Genomic DNA, 16,449 nt, shown 5'->3' on the forward strand with positions numbered 1-16,449 from the left:
CGGGCCAATGGCTTTGCGCAACTCATTAACACCATAATACTGACTGTCAATCATTTTCATACACAGTCCACAGCAACGGGCTGTTATGGGCCGGTATCGACGGACGCTGTGTATAATGTTATGCTCTACCAAGGGTAACATGTCGACAAATCAGGCCTACACCATACCCCAGAGTTCAAGCACACCCAAGAAACCATCGCCTGTGTAGAAATCGGATATCTATAATGTGAAATTGCCGAAGGATTTTTATCAGGTGTTGTTATCTACTGTCCGACTGTAAAGATGTGGTGGCGCCAGTATTTTGCGTGGACAGTACTGCTATTTGGGGCATTTCTTGGGACTGATTCGGCCTCGTTATCAGGTAAAATTGTGCTTTAAATCTGAATTTGGATTCATCACAAAGAAAATCCATCTCGTGCTAAATCCAAACAAAAGAACTATTTATTAAATATTAAATATCATATCGATCGGTTTCCCGGAATATACTTTGCATGTAAATAACAACAAACACTAATTGCACCGAAGATCAAGGAATTCCCCGATCACTCAAACGACGGAATATATAATCAATATACAATCAGTTTGTCTTTTATAATTCATAATGTGTTTGAAATTGTAGCTGCCAACAAAAAAAAATATAAAATAGCTGAATTAATCCCCATGAAAAATATACAGTTCAGTTTTTTCCCATGCGTTTTTTATATTATCAAATTTCGCTACATGTAAGTTTGTTTTGTCCATAATTTTTATCAATCAAGCGCATATTTTTATTAAACAAAGGTTGGAATGTCAAGAACATATTTTCGGTATTTAATTGAATAAAGGTTCGAATCTCAAGTACCTTTTTTATTATTTGATTAACTAAACGTTCGAATTTCATGTAATAAATGGTTTTCTTATTGGAGTGTGTGAGTCTAAATTTTACGCCGCAGTCGGTAATATTCTGGATTTTTGACGACGCGGTCTGTAAACTGATTTGATTGACTGTGAGTTCGCATCTCAAGTACATGTTGTTTCTTTTTTTATTACTAAATGTTCTGGTCAAATATATAATTCTTTACGCATCGATTCGGTAATGTCGATTTTTGCAAAAGAAAACCATGAATAGAACAGAAATATATTACAGTTGCCACACAGTGTTGATACAGTGGCCTTTAGAAAGGACAGGATGTATTAACTATGACAAAATGACAGCTCGAAATTTAGTATTTACAATTTGATTGTTCTCGAATGTATTCCGTTGTAAGATATTTAAAAATCACACATGACAGTTTGAATCGCTCATACAGAGTTTGTTCAGTCTGGTGAGTTGCGTCCCTTTGCCTGCTTAAGATGAGTGGGTGCGTGAGTTTAGTTTTACGTCGCACTCAGCAACATTCCTGCAAATGGCGGTCTGTAAATAATCGAGTCTGGACAATCCAGTGATCAACTAAATGAGCATCGACCTGCGCAAGTGGGAACCAGTGACATGTGTTAACCAAGTCAGCGAACCTGTCCACCCGATCCCGTTAGTCGCCTCTTACGACAAGCATAGTCGCCTTTTATGGCAATCATGGGTTGCTGAAGACCTATTCTACCCCCGACCTTCACGAGCCTGCTTAAGATGAGTTGTTCGTATGTTAAAATCCCAGAAAACCCCTGTCACTGTCATGACGTGGTACTGGGGGCGTTGGGGAAGGCTATTAGTTAAACCGTTGGTCGTCTTGCCGAAGACCCGAGTTCGGTTCCCAAAATGGGTACAATATGTGAAGCCCTTTTCCGGTGTCCCCTGCTGTGATATTGCTAGAAACTACGTAAAAGTAACCTCAGTCTCTCACATCCGAGCTAGTTGGTTACACGAAATGGTACACGTGTGAGACGTGACATTCTGCATTCCTCTCACACCAAGTCTACTTTGCTTTAACTGAAAAAATGTTTAGAAGGACGTTAAAATCACCTCACCCAAATATTTGTCATAAACGTACCCTTTTAGAGCAATCCCAATACAACAGAATTCGATCCTCGGTGTCGGGCGAGCTGCTAATGTCCCATAGATAATTCATCGGGCATTTTTTACACCACAGATGTCTATATGTATTAGAATATATGTATGGGTAATGTGTCAAGCTGGAATGGCGTCGATATGTAAAGCGTGTCCAATTATAATTGTTGTACACCGGGATACAAAATATAATTACTTTTGACTAAAGTCATCATTTTGAGATTGTGTCGAACCTGAGATAACACGAGGTGTCTACGTGGGCCTCTTTAGCTTTGTTCAACCGTATAGATTCATCGCCACGGCGACAGTTGAAAATATATCGCCGAGATTATACAGAACATTATTCAGACCCCATTACTCACGACCATTGACTATAAGTACTTACCTGGATACAAACAACGTTCTTTATAACTGTTCCAGCCATGAGCCTGTGGCTCAGGGTAACTATGTATACGTAGGAAACATTTACATAACCAGGTTCTGGTTTAGAAAGGGATTTACAGCCACATTTACATAGCCAGGTTCTGGTTTAGCAAGGGATAAAAAGCCACATTTACATAACAGGGGTACGGACCTCAATATATAAACCTTTGTTAAATCCAACTCCGACAATTCCCAGAGGTGACGGGTATATGCATTTCAATGTTGATATCTATAGCAGCCTTGTAATTGCTAATGATCTATGTTGGTCATGAATTAGGCTTTCTCTCCTTATACCTCCACGACTCTGTAACGTTATCAAATGCCAAAATGAGGTTTCATTCATAATGATCCCAATAAATGATTTATGTATGTGTATCCCACACTGTGACACACCCACCAAGATATATTTTATCTTCAATAAAACGCTACAGGCACGTAGTTGTCTGTTTGTACAAACTGTATGCTAGATGAATGAGCTTCAGTGGCTAGAATCTAAATAAATAAATACTGCCGTGATATATCACTTAGTGTATACACATCTCACATATTGTCTCATGAAACCTTTCAGTAGTTATTGGTTTTGTTATCTCTGCCAAAAGTGTTAGAAAATAAAACAAATGTTTCAAATGGGTGTTTCAAATTTTACAGTAATACAACCAGAAGCAAAAGTATCAATACTACTGCGACACTATTCATCACGTACGTGATTCAAAGAAAAACATAACTGGAGCTGATCCCATAACCTTTGGCATGTTTTCATCAGCAAGTTTAGACAAATTTATTAGTTCTGTAGCAATGTGTTGCAATGAGTTCTTTTCGCACGTTATGAACGGCGATTATGTAGCTTAGTGGCCTAGTTTCCTAAACACTTGATCTACCAGTAAGACATATTTTCACGGTGGCTAAGCGGGCTTGATCTTTGACTGTCGACAAACGATTAGTCTCTTCACATAGAGAGCGTGGGTTCGATTCCTGGATTGGACTAAACGGTCAACGCCACACCCAGCTATGTATTGCAGCATTGTGGGGCGGAGGCTTGTAAGTAACCTGCCCACTGCCAGTAATTCCAGAGACTAGCCTCTTAAGCACCGATCTACGCATTTCAGATACGATGGCATATATAAGCTAAGTCATACAGTTACAAAACTTATAAATCTTAAACGCCATTATTTTATATCAGGACAGATGAACTTATTTTCAGGTCCGATTCAGGTTAGATTATAACAAAATTTATTTTATACCTCGCAAAAGTCAATTTGCTACGTGTTATTGGTGTAAGCATCAGAAATATTTTTCTCTGTTTCAGCCGAACAACAGTCAGAGGTTGTTTCTGTCACTCTTTACAGATTTGAACCAGACGATGTGAGTATGTTTGCAGATTTGTTCGAAATTAACAACAGCTTATCGACAAACATTGTTCATTAGGATACTTGATTTAGAATAAACGTTATACTTTCATGATCATGTTCTATTTTTGTCACTTCATCAGTTGAAACATGTTCGTAAATAAGGACACCTATCAGTATTTGGTTCCATACCGGTAGGGACATTGGTGTTGTTGCACTGAAGCATTGTCGCCCTCTTAAAAAGGAAGCAAAACTTGTCACCATTTGCCAAAGCGCCACAATACTATGTTCAGCGCAATAGGTTTTCAACATACAGTAGTCGAGCTCTAAATATCTCCCTTTTTTGTCATTGTAACATGATTGTGCACATCGATGCTCATGATGTCAACCACTGGAGCCTATAGTCCAGACTCGACTACTCATCAGACCACCGCCATTTACCTGGAATGTTGCTGCTACCTGCAGTAACGAACATGTGAACAAAGCGTTTATATAGCAAAAACAACTGTCCTTTACCTCTGAAGTAATCTATCTATGTATACAGAAAGGGGTGGAAGTCTGAAGATTTTCCCATGTGATTGCAGTTTTAATTTAGATCAAAATCATAACCCATAAAGTACACACTTTCTTGTTTTCAAGTGGCCAAGCAAAACCACCGCCTTTAAAACAGCTGTGGCCGACGGTGCCAATGTCTACTGTGAAGAGTATCCTTCGGCCTGTGGCTTCCTCTACTGGGACATCAATGCAGCGTGAGTTAACTTACTTTCGTCCATTTGTTTGCTTGTTTGTGTGTTAGATATTCTACCACAATTAATAACTCATATAGTTATGTCATTGTATGTATCAGTACCTCATTTAGACAGGACCCGAAGATCCAGGGAAGATATGCTTACCATATGATCAGAATTTTATAGCACTGGCCAATCAGAACTCGTGTTACATACTGAGTTGAATTAGTTGAGTATTACTGTGTATGCTCTCTATATTTTCTGCGTCCATTCTTTGCGCTTGAATAGTTTTCTCAAACTGCTTACTGCCACACCAGGCCCGTGAAGGTCCTGGTTAGAATAAGTCTTCAGCAACCCATGCTTGCCATAAAAGGCGACTATGCTTGTCGTAAGAGGCGACTAATGGGATCGGGAGGTCAGGCTCGCTGACTTAGTTGACACATGTCATCGGCTTCAAATTGCGCAGATCGATGCTCATGCTGTTGATCACTGGATTGTCTGGTCCAGACTCGATTATTTACAGACCGCCGCCATAAAGCTGGAATATTGCAAAATGTGGCCCAAAACTAAACTCATTCATTCGGACAGTATATAACCATCATGAAACAATCACGGATGTGATCAGCTTCACATCACCCAGAAACAGCCTCACTGGTATAGTGGTAAGAGCGTCCGCCCAGTGAGCGGAAGATCGCGGATTCGATTCCCGGCAGAGTCACACCAAAAGACTTTAAAATATGGTACTTATTGTTCCCTGCCTGGCTATCGACATGAATGGCTACAACAAGGACTGCTCGACATGTAGTATATACACTGAGTGGGATATTCATGCTTAACTGCGGCATGGTTTATCAGTGGGGTAGCACTATAAAACCAGCTGAAGTCTGGGATACTACAAGAAGCCACACGCATCAACGACATCATATGAGTGAAATATTATCTCAAGTTTGACATTAAACCTCATATTTCGTTTAATATCATTTACGTTGAATAAACTATTTTTTACAATTACACACATGTTTTACACTGATCCGATAGAAATATACACTTGCTTTACAACTGACACGCTCCTGCTAGTGATACCTCCAATAAATCTCTATAAAACTGTTTAGAGAGGGAAATCTTATTGATGTCATCGTCTTTATTTCAGCACGACGTTTCGGAGGATATTCTTACATCTTCATCACTTCTAAATGCCATTCAAATTTTTCTTTATGGAATGTTGTTTTTAGGTTTACCGGCTCGTTGGTGGGAGTGAACCAGGCTGTACCTGACGATAAGAATCTGAAGGTCTACTTTCATATACAGTTCAATGCTCTTGCTAATATCTCGTCAGTCTCCAAGACCCAGTTTGTCTTGAACTCTATAGCATTTAAGGGTAAGTTGGTCATCATATACCATACATGGTCACAACCTGATTTAACTGAAACATGAAGATTCGGGATAGAATTGGCCTTCAGACCAGCTTTCGAAATAACCGCCGACCCGTAGGCCCAGTGCCGGTTGTTGCTGTATCGGGTCGGCAGTTTCAAATATTTGCAGGCCTTTATGGTCTTCAGTGAAAATATTTGCCAATATTTTTGCAACCAGAATCTTCCCATGTTTTGTTATTAACGTTCGAGAACCACCCATGATTCATCAATGGGTGCATATGGGTTGCGCAGCGTAGAGAAAATGACCGTCAGTCTTCTTACATGGCTTCGCTCGCATGTAAGAAGACTGGTCATATTTTCTACGCTGCGCAACCCCAGTCTTTACTAAAATACAAATTTCTCTCTCCGCCATAGTCTTCACTGACTGAATTTGTAGAAAAAGTGGTAAACTGTATACGGTGTAGTGTGTTTTGTTTATATTAGTTTGGCTTTTCAAAAGCTGGGGCTGCAAATTTCATTCAGGGTCTGTAGATTGTAAAGCCTGCGGGTGGCAGCAGGTCCGGATGTTCAACTGGCAAATTAAAGTATTACGAACACTGCTTCAGACCCCATGTTTATCTCAAGAAACGATCGGGTTCAAGTGGCCAGACTCGCTGACACGTTTGATTCAAAGATGGTTTGCCGTAATAGGTTGACAGGACCGGGTTATCACTAACCTGTCAGGCTGCCTGACTTGATTGGTGCATGTCATGAAAGCGGCATTGAGCAACAACCAATTTGGCACGTTACATTGTTTGGTGTGTTCGTGTTGTTGTTAAACGGTGTACTCAGCAATATTCAAGTTATATGACGGCAATCTGTAAATATTCGAGTCTGGGCCATTCGGTGAGCATGTTTACTATGCGACTTAAAGGTAACAAGCGCATGTGACATTTTCTATTTCCCAAGCCAGAGCGGGGGCAATGCAAAATTTTGCACGCGTTTCATTCAATTCATATGGCACACTTGCAAGACAGTAATAATGTCTTTATTATCCAGTTTATTTGTATACATTTGTGCAGTGAAACCATTAAGTCATCATTTTTAGATTATGACGAACCACTGATAACTGAACGTATTTGCGTTGCTCTTTTCAACTTCGACACAATGGTGATTGACCGTATTTATGATATTACCATCTTCGATTAATCATCATTATCATCGTCGTCGCCGTTGTCAGTGACTGAAGTCACTTAACTATCTTTTATTGCAGCCATTGTGCAGGGCGTTCGCCTTGACATCGGTTCGGCAGTGGGTGCGCCTGTGACGTATGTAGACGACGAGTTTTACGGCATCCCTCCCGCCAACCTCGCTAACAGGGTCATCATCCCCGTCGCCGTCCTCGTCCTCCTCATCATCATCGCCATTGCCATCGGCCTCCATGTGTGGAAGTAAGATGCATAGAACATCAAACTGTTTAGCAAAAGGAAGTACACACCACTGTTAGGTGGTGGCTAAAAAGGAGATAAAACAATATAGGACGTATTGGACGGGGATATATGCGATGTTAAAGATTATACAGCTAAAATTTGGGCGTTATATTTCACGTGTTTCTTTGACTGTTTTCAGTTTGATAAATACGTTCGTATTTATTTGATGAATCCAAGTTGTTAAGCGTATGTTTTCTTTTTCCGGTACTTTTTAGATGTATTGATCGTGCTGGGTGTACTGATGTTTTACTGTGCTGTTATTGAAGAGGACCCGTGAAGGTCCCGGGGTAGAATAGGCCTTCAGCAACCCATGCTTGCCATAAAAGGCGACTCAGCTTGTCGTAAGAGGCGACTAACGGGATCGGGTGGTCAGGCTCGCTGACTTGGTTGACGCGTGTCATCGGTTCCCAATTGCGCAGATCGATGCTCATGTTGTTGATCACTGGATTGTCTGGTTCAGACTCGATTATTTACAGACCGCCGCCATATAGCTGTAATATTGCTGAGTGCGGCGTAAAACTAAACTCACTCACTCACTATTGAAGAGCATTGTTTTGTATTCATACCGTAATATACATAAGGCCATTTGTTTTTGCTGACGAACATGTGTGTAGGGTCTCTACCTTTCATGTTCCTACCATACCACGTTTCCTACTCATTCACCTGTTAAAACGTTATTTCCTGCAGTCTTATATGTACAACACCTTCCACTATTGATAGTACTCCTACCCTTGTCGCTACCCTCCATGTGACGTCTGTCACTGTCACTACTATCAATACTACACCCATCATTGATACTGGCATGCTTCTGCTACCAGTCACACTACTATCCATGTGACTCCAACCATTGATACCACTATCCATGTTACGCCTACCAGTCACACTACTATCCATGTGACTCCAACCATTGATACCACTATCCATGTTACGCCTACCAGTCACACTACTATCCATGTGACTCCAACCATTGATACCACTATCCATGTTACTCCTACCAGTCACACTACTATCCATGTGACTCCAACCATTGATACCACTATCCATGTTACGCCTACCAGTCACACTACTATCCATGTGACTCCAACCATTGATACCACTATCCATGTTACGCCTACCAGTCACACTACTATCCATGTGACTCCAACCATTGATACCACTATCCATGTTACTCCTACAAGTCCCCCTACTATCTTAGTTACATCTACCACTGACAAAACTGCCAATGTTACGTCTACCATTGGCACTACTATCCACATCTCCCCTACCATCGACACGATTATCAACGTTACTCCTACGTCTGACACAACTATCCATTCTGAACCTTTGAGATGTGCAATTACATACTGTTGTCACTTGGTTCATTGTAATGACTACATTACGTTACCATTTCTTTACATGTCGGCGTTCATCCTGACGTCACCGTTGCTGTTACTGAGTGAGTGAGTGAGTTTAGTTTCAAGCCGCACTCGGCACTGTTCCAGCTATATGGCGGTGGTCTGTAAATAATAGAGTCTGGTACAATCCGGTATCAACAGAATGGACATCGATCTAAGCGACTGGGAATCGATGACATGTGTCAGCTAAGTCAGCTAGCCTGACAACCATCCTGTTAGTCGCTTCTTACGACAAGCACGGGTTGATGCAGATCAGTTCTAACCGGGATCTTCACGGATACCGGTACCATTGTCACTAGTAATGTTGCTGCTGAATCGTCGATTAAAAGATAGCAGTGAGAGTACAAAAATCCCGATTCTTTCTGAACACATTCTGTAATAACAGTATGTTTTCTTATTTTTTTTCAGCAAACACCAGATAAAGAGCAAAAAGAGTCACGCGAGACGTGACCTAACTTCGGCGAAGGTGACACCCATTCACACCACCCACGGCGCTACTGGTAAACTCGTTGACACTCACAACAACTTGAAGTGAGTGCCTAGATGTGCAGCACTTGTTTTTAACATTGAACTTTCCTTTAAGCGAGGGCATAGTGAGTGAGTGAATTTGGTTTAACGCTGATTTAAACAGTATCTTGATAGTGAAGTGAGGGAAATAACGATCTATATTCGACATTTGTAGATGTGTAGCATGTCAGGGAAATAACGACTAATGTTCGACATTAGATGTGTAGCATGTCAGGGAAATAACGACTTATGTTGGACATTTGTAGATGTGTAGCATGTCAGGGAAATAACAACCTATATTCAACATTTATAGGTGAGTACCGTGTATGGGAAATAATGACTTATATTCGACATTTGTAGATGTGTAGCATGTCAGAGAAATAACGACTAATGTTTAAGATTAGATGTGTAGCATGTCAGGGAAATAACAACTTATATTCGGCATTTATAGGTGAGTACTGCGTATGGGAAATAATGACTTATATTCGACAGTTACAGGTACGTACCATGTAAGGGAAATAACAGCTTATGTTCGACAATTGTAGATGTGTAACATGTAAGGGAAATAACAATACTTATAGTCGACATTTGTACTGGCGTGTAACATGTAAGGGAAACAACGACTTATATTCGACTTTTGTAGTACAGTGATGCATTATTTTGAATTGATGAAAGAACCAACATCTGATTGCAAACGACTCTCCATTTCTGAGAAACTTCTTTTCTAGAAAAAATGACGACGAAAGACATGTTTGGTAACTTGGTATGGAGTATGATGGGGAATCGTTGATGTGGAGTCCAGTTGGTCAGTAGGGAAACACTTTGAAAAGTCGAGACTGTTCCATTTGCAGTTGTTTTATCACGTTTTGTGTTCCTGCATGGAGTTGTACTCATGTGTTATATTGCACTGATTGAGTGTTCTGGTAACCATTCACCGATTGAAGTGCTATTCCCATGGCTGATGTATTCTGACTGATTTCATCTATTTCTTACGTATTGATTTTGGAATTAAGTTCATACATAACAGTTAATCGGGTGGATATCTTTCAATCAAGATTTAATCAATAAGATATGGACAACAACAGTCCCTAATGTAGCTTAAACATTGCTGATAGCGACGTTAATAACAATATTCAACACACAATGTATTCTCGTCCACGTTGCACTACGGAGTATGGTCTGTACTCTAACACTGACATATTGTGTTTATATTCATGTCTACACTATTACAGCGCAAGTAATGTAAACCGCACGGACAAGGAGGCGCACCAAATGAAGGACATTTTACCCAACACCACACAAACGCACCCGAAAAAACTCCCCCCTGTAAACGGGTTTATGGAAGATGAAACACAGCACCGCAAAACAGCACGAGGCACATCTGTAGAAGATCCTGACGGTGAACACCGGAAGGACAGGAAGCGGAGGAAGAAGAGGAAGAAGCGACATCACCGAGATTCCGAATCTGGTTACGATCCTAATCAATCGGACAACGAAAACAACCGATCACATATGATAACGTCCCATGAACGAAAGCATTATGGCAATGAAGCTTACGACAGCGACCCATGTTAAAAACAACGTTAACGAAAGAGCTTTGGAATGACGTGTTCCTGGTAAAAACTCATACGTTACCAAACCTGCTATCGTAGAATTTATAGGATAAAGGAAGCTCAAGATAAGTGATGAATTTCTCTCTGTAAAGCACATGGCAACCGTTCCATTTAAGCGAATAATCGAATAATTAAGATGCAATTGTCTTATTATTATTTTTTTTTTAAAACGGGGGCAGGGCACGAGGAATACTGTTCTATAAGTGAAGTGCTTTAAATACATTTCGCTTTGGTTCATCTTCAATACACACTAAAGCATATTTATGTATTGGTCACGTATATTCAATACATTAATCATGGCGACATGACGTTAGAGCATTATGCATAATCATATTAACCCGTAGTTATATTACTAGAAACATATTATAAATATATTGTATTTTTTGCCTTTCTGTGGAATATTTTGTTCAATACCGCAACTAATTGGTAACGAAAAATAATTAGCTAGTCAGTAAACAACATTTGTGTGAAGAAATGTATGCATCACATATCTAACCTCTTTGAAATAGTTTAGAAATGTTTCATTATCCAGACCTGTGCGTCCCTTTCTTCCATTCTGATCTAAGCCATGGATCCAACAGCCGTAGCCTCGTTCTGGAGGAGACGTCGGTAGGGGCCACCTGAAACCAACAACAAATCAAAATACTTCAATTCGTTCAACTCCGTATCCGATCAACATCTAACTAGACTGGCAGAATGTTATGCATATTCTTTTAGCAGAAAAAAAGATGTTTTCTTGGTAACTAAGTCGAGCTGACAAGGTCTTATGCCACACGAGCTTAGTACTGTAAAAGGATATTTTATTTTGACTGGACTAATACCGGCTGCTAACGAATCTAATGTACCGCGGGGGCGCAGATTATAAATCTATAAATATGCTAGTAGTACTCGGAGTAGGATAAGGATCATCCTCGGAAAGAAGTATGCCGCAATCAGAAATGGCTTATTGACATAATTCTATGTGAAACTCTTGTGTTCTTTAAAATATTTTGATAGGACACACCGGACTAGCCATGATGAGAACCTTGTGATTTCTATTACAAACAACGAGGCATGTTAGGTAAACATACACGGTGCAGTATCGGTAATCATAAGTTTTAATATCTGAAAGGTCAGAACTTGTGCTTGTTTATGAATCTCACAAACACGAATGAATACTCAATCATGGGACACATTGCGCACCGAAGTCGGTATCAGACTTGAATACCAAGGAATCAAGGATATTAATGTTGAGAACAGAAGTTTTAGGTAAACCATCTTGCAATGTGTTTGTGTGGTAATGCCTGTGTAAATATAGTTGTTGTTGTTGTTTTTATTTATTTCGTGCTTGCTGTTGTAGTGCTTCTGCGTTAGATCACGGTTTGTTATTAACAATCCTTGCCATGGTGGAGTTTCTCGTCTTTGAGCAACCCGTCATCGTCAAGGCTGGTATACGATTGTGTCACAGTGCATCCTGCTTCCTTGCTGTATATATAGCGATGTCATCACTATCAATAACGTCATCTACACCCATACAACGCTGACCTGTTGTAGCGATGCCGTAACATGTTGTTTGATGCATCTTGTTTAGTCATGTTTTACGGATACATTTCCTAGAGAGACCACAGGAAAAATATTTTTCATTCTAATACCTCGTGGATTTGAAACACATCCACAAATTCAGAGAATTAGGGCTAAAACATATTCTGGAACCTATTTTATGATATCCCTTCTAGGCAAGAGAAATACGTTCATGCACTGTTGAGGACAGTAGAATCACGACCGTTATTGATCGAACTCATCAAATTAAGCTCTTTCACTAATTAAGATGCGCTAGCAGGTGCGGAGCAAGCCATCTTATCGCGCAAGCAAAGAAAGGTTGCAAATCATTGTATTTAGACAGTATTGAAGACTTGCCCAACTTTCATAGCAAAAATCACGTGTAGGCCAGGTTTTTTTTGTGTAATAGTAGCTACGCCCCTGGCTACCTCTTCGAGTGAAAGATCGATTATCAGTGAAGACGAATGCGGAAGAGAATTAAATCGTTATTGGTACGAAAGTCCTTAAAGACATTTAAATTGAATTCACTTATTCAAAGGATTGAAGCTTTCGGTCGTTACACGTGCTTGTTTATTGTTTTTGTCCAAAGACATTGACTTTTGTGTTATACTGACATATCAGGACAACCAGGACAACCGGGTTACGTCAGTTATCACATTATGCAACATGAGTATTGGGAGTCAGTATTATTAATTGTCCTAAGGTTAATATTTGATGTTTTGTTTGTTATGAAACTTAAAGTCTGTGTACTTATGACCGTCTGTTCAACCATAAATGGCATTGTCTGTAGTCTAGTCGGTATCTAGCCGTAGAGTAACTGTACTTTTGTAGATATTTTAAACACTTATATTATACACACATTTTGATGAAATAAACTACTCTCTTCCACGCTATGCCTTGGTGTTAGATTGTATTTAGGTAGCTATCTCCTATCAGAAATATATTGCAACCCGTTAATGGGGCTGAAAAAGTCTCCTGCCTGAAAATTGTTAGGTTCGACATATTTCTACTCTGTTGCGAGACGATTGAATGCTTGAGTGACACGTTTCATGGATATAAACTTCTTTTTATTCTTTATACGACATTTAAGAGCCAGAAGAAGGAACAAGAATTGGCTCTGAAAAAATAAACAAGTGTTTATCCTTAAAACGTGTCACGTACTAATGTTCATCCAACTTCTAAATGCCTTTGAAGAACTTGAGGCAAATGAAGATCAGTTTCCATGCATGACAACCTTGACCGGAGCCATACTGGACGAACGAATGGACACCTAGTCCAATCAAAATCTCTCAAAGGACCGACAGCACGTCGTTGAGACGACTGGGTGATTTACAGAGCATGTGTAACGTTAGCTGGACGTCAACAGATATTTTCCGAATCTTTTCGTGTTTTCTGTCTAAGTTCTCTAGCGATCTTTCTTCACGGGGTAAGAAACGTTTAATTGCGATAAAGATCTTAGCTGTTGAACTCGTCTTCCCAGGCCGCCGCCATGTTATTTGAAGTAAATGGAAGTGGTATGACACGTGTGCTCTGATTGGTCAGTTGGAAGGACATGGTAGGGACAGTAGACACAGTGACTTGTGGCCACGATGGAGCCACGAAATCCGAAGCTAGTTTAGCAAGGGAGAAAACTCGACTTTGACAGTCAGTTAATACCCCTGCCTCGGGAAGATGACATATCAATTTAATGGATAATAGTAACGGAGTCACTTTTTCAGCACTTATGTAAATCGGTGCAGCTACCGAATCGTTTCCACATCTACAAGAAATCTCAGATAAACACAGAGTCGATGTACAGTCCCGACCATATCCTGATCATGTGTTTATGAATAACTATCAAATAGGTGTTCGCGTAAAGGAGAACACATCCCGCGCTACACGCCTTTAACATATGCATAGACTATAGGCAGTTGTTCAGTTCAAACACACGGGAATGTATGGTATGTGTCTAAATGAGGAAATCGATTCTACCACCTTTTTAGTCACTGGTACGTAAAAATTAATCTGGAAATGTCCTTCAAGATTCCACCATAACATTTTCTGAAGGCTTTGTTGTTGTGTTTACTTCAGGACAGCCATGTCCAAATATTTCTACAGACCAAAATCTATGTAGCCAGATTTAGTTATTATTATTCAATCTGCGTTCTTAATCTTTATCACTACCGCAGAGTACTTTGTTTTGTCAGCAACCCTGTTCCCGTATATCACATTTATGGCGTTTATTGGCCATCCCCCTTGGCTGTGTCTGTTATCACATCAACTGTAGAAGGAAGTACTATTGTTTCTCTATCTCTCCATTGTTGAATCTTTGCTTGTCTATTGTTGTTAAAAACTGTATATATATATAAATAAATATATGTGTGTGCGTGTGTGTGTGCGTGTGTGTGTGTGTGTGTGCGTGCGTGCGTGCGTGCGTGCGTGCGTGCGTGCGTGTGTGTGTGTGTGTGCTCACATATATACTGGACGTGAGATGTGAGTGTGGAGGCCGGCATTCCGACTGTCTTTGTAGGGACGATCGCGAGCAGGACTATGCCGCTCGCAGGGAAGGTCCTAGGGTTGAGCTGGAAGTCCGCTCACCTCATTCATGTATACTTCTTTGTCATGCTTTGTGAAACCAACTAAAGAAGTTTGAACAACTAAACTATGCCTTCGTCTTCATCAACGTATTCATTTGTCTTAGTCAACGTAATGTTCATCAAAATCACGAGCTAATTCTCCAGTCATTCTATCCATGAGCCGATCCCCAGTCGACGCATCAACAATATATGCACCCGTTGACAGCTTCACTCAGACCTTGGTTGCTGAAACTTTGGTCGAAGAACTTCTTTGACAAGAGCATGCTCGACCGTATCCCAAAACAGCTAGGCTGTTGTTATTGAAATGATTCACAGAAGCAATTGTCCCGAACATTTGATTCTGTGCTAATGAGGAAATGGTTAGACTCAGCAACCCAACCTTGTCGTGTCTATGTCGTGTCTATGTCGTGTCTATGTCGTATCTATGTCGTGTCTATGTCGTATCTATGTCGTATCTATGTCGTGTCTATGTCGTATCTATGTCGTGTCTATGTCGTGTCTATGTCGTGTCTAGCCTATGTTGATCGATGCTCATGATGTTGGTTGGTTAGTTTGCTGTTTAACGCTGCCCTCCAGCCTGTGATCAGTATCAATGGTTAGACTCAGCAACCCAACCTTGTCGTGTCTATGTCGTGTCTATGTCGTGTCTATGTCGTATCTATGTCGTATCTATGTCGTGTCTATGTCGTATCTATGTCGTATCTATGTCGTGTCTATGTCGTATCTATGTCGTGTCTATGTCGTGTCTATGTCGTGTCTAGCCTATGTTGATCGATGCTCATGATGTTGGTTGGTTAGTTTGCTGTTTAACGCTGCCCTCCAGCCTGTGATCAGTATCATTTGTTTTGGCTTAACCATGTGGGATACGATGGCCGTGTGTCATCCAAGTCGACGAGGCTGACCACCGGTTCCCGATAGTTGTCTATTGCAAGGGAGGCCAATTCTAACCCTAATCAAACAAATCTTACACTGACATTGCTTCCCAACAGAGATTGCGGGTTAGTGTAAGTTAGTGTACTCGTCCCCCTGGCACCTTAAAACGGCTTAGAATTGGTCATCAGCAACTATGGGTCGGGTCACTAAACTGTAAGTTTCTATTCTAATTAAAGGTGAAAATGACTGCTCAGAATAAAATATTGGTCAAGGTAAACTTACATGTATGAAATGGAAAAGAATGCTTATGAAAAAGACGATTGTTTACAAAATCTGACAATCTAATGATACTAGAAACGAACATCACTATTACTTTTGTTTGAGAATATTTTGCAGATATAGGAAAGCAAAAATATCAGTTAATTGTCTAAAGCGCCCCGCTGTGTTCGGTATTTATAAATGCAAAAATACCATTATATTGCACAAAGTGTCTCGATTTTACGGTCAATTAATTCGTAAGCTTAAGTAATATGTAAACTACCGCCATATACCTGTAAATTGATCTCTGATAGCTGCCTCATTATGCTCTGCTATGTAACCTTGAGAGAAAGTTCTGTTCTTGCGACA

The 16,449-nt window shown here is 40.3% G+C and overlaps 1 protein-coding gene across 1 annotated transcript; it reads left to right on the top strand.

The window, feature by feature from the left end:
- The first annotated feature begins 114 nt into the window (after window positions 1-114).
- LOC137276830 (uncharacterized) lies at window positions 115-10,864 on the top strand. The gene is made up of 7 exons (XM_067808476.1): window positions 115-361; window positions 3,711-3,766; window positions 4,390-4,499; window positions 5,711-5,856; window positions 7,104-7,281; window positions 9,123-9,245; window positions 10,454-10,864. The coding sequence occupies exons 1-7, from the start codon at window positions 283-285 to the stop codon at window positions 10,794-10,796; spliced, it is 1,035 nt and encodes a 344-aa protein (XP_067664577.1). The 5' UTR covers window positions 115-282; the 3' UTR covers window positions 10,797-10,864.
- The last annotated feature ends 5,585 nt before the right edge of the window (window positions 10,865-16,449 follow it).

Source organism: Haliotis asinina, chromosome 3, assembly GCF_037392515.1.
Source record: "Haliotis asinina isolate JCU_RB_2024 chromosome 3, JCU_Hal_asi_v2, whole genome shotgun sequence".
In the NCBI taxonomy this organism is placed as follows: domain Eukaryota; kingdom Metazoa; phylum Mollusca; class Gastropoda; order Lepetellida; family Haliotidae; genus Haliotis; species Haliotis asinina.

Excerpts from the sequence above, each read along its gene's own strand:
- LOC137276830 (XM_067808476.1), top strand. The coding sequence starts at position 283 with ATGTGGTGGCGCCAGTATTTTGCGTGGACAGTACTGCTATTTGGGGCA. Across the intron at positions 3,767-4,389 it reads ACAGATTTGAACCAGACGAT|TGGCCAAGCAAAACCACCGC; the intron begins GTGAGTATGTTT and ends CTTGTTTTCAAG. Across the intron at positions 9,246-10,453 it reads GACACTCACAACAACTTGAA|CGCAAGTAATGTAAACCGCA; the intron begins GTGAGTGCCTAG and ends ACACTATTACAG.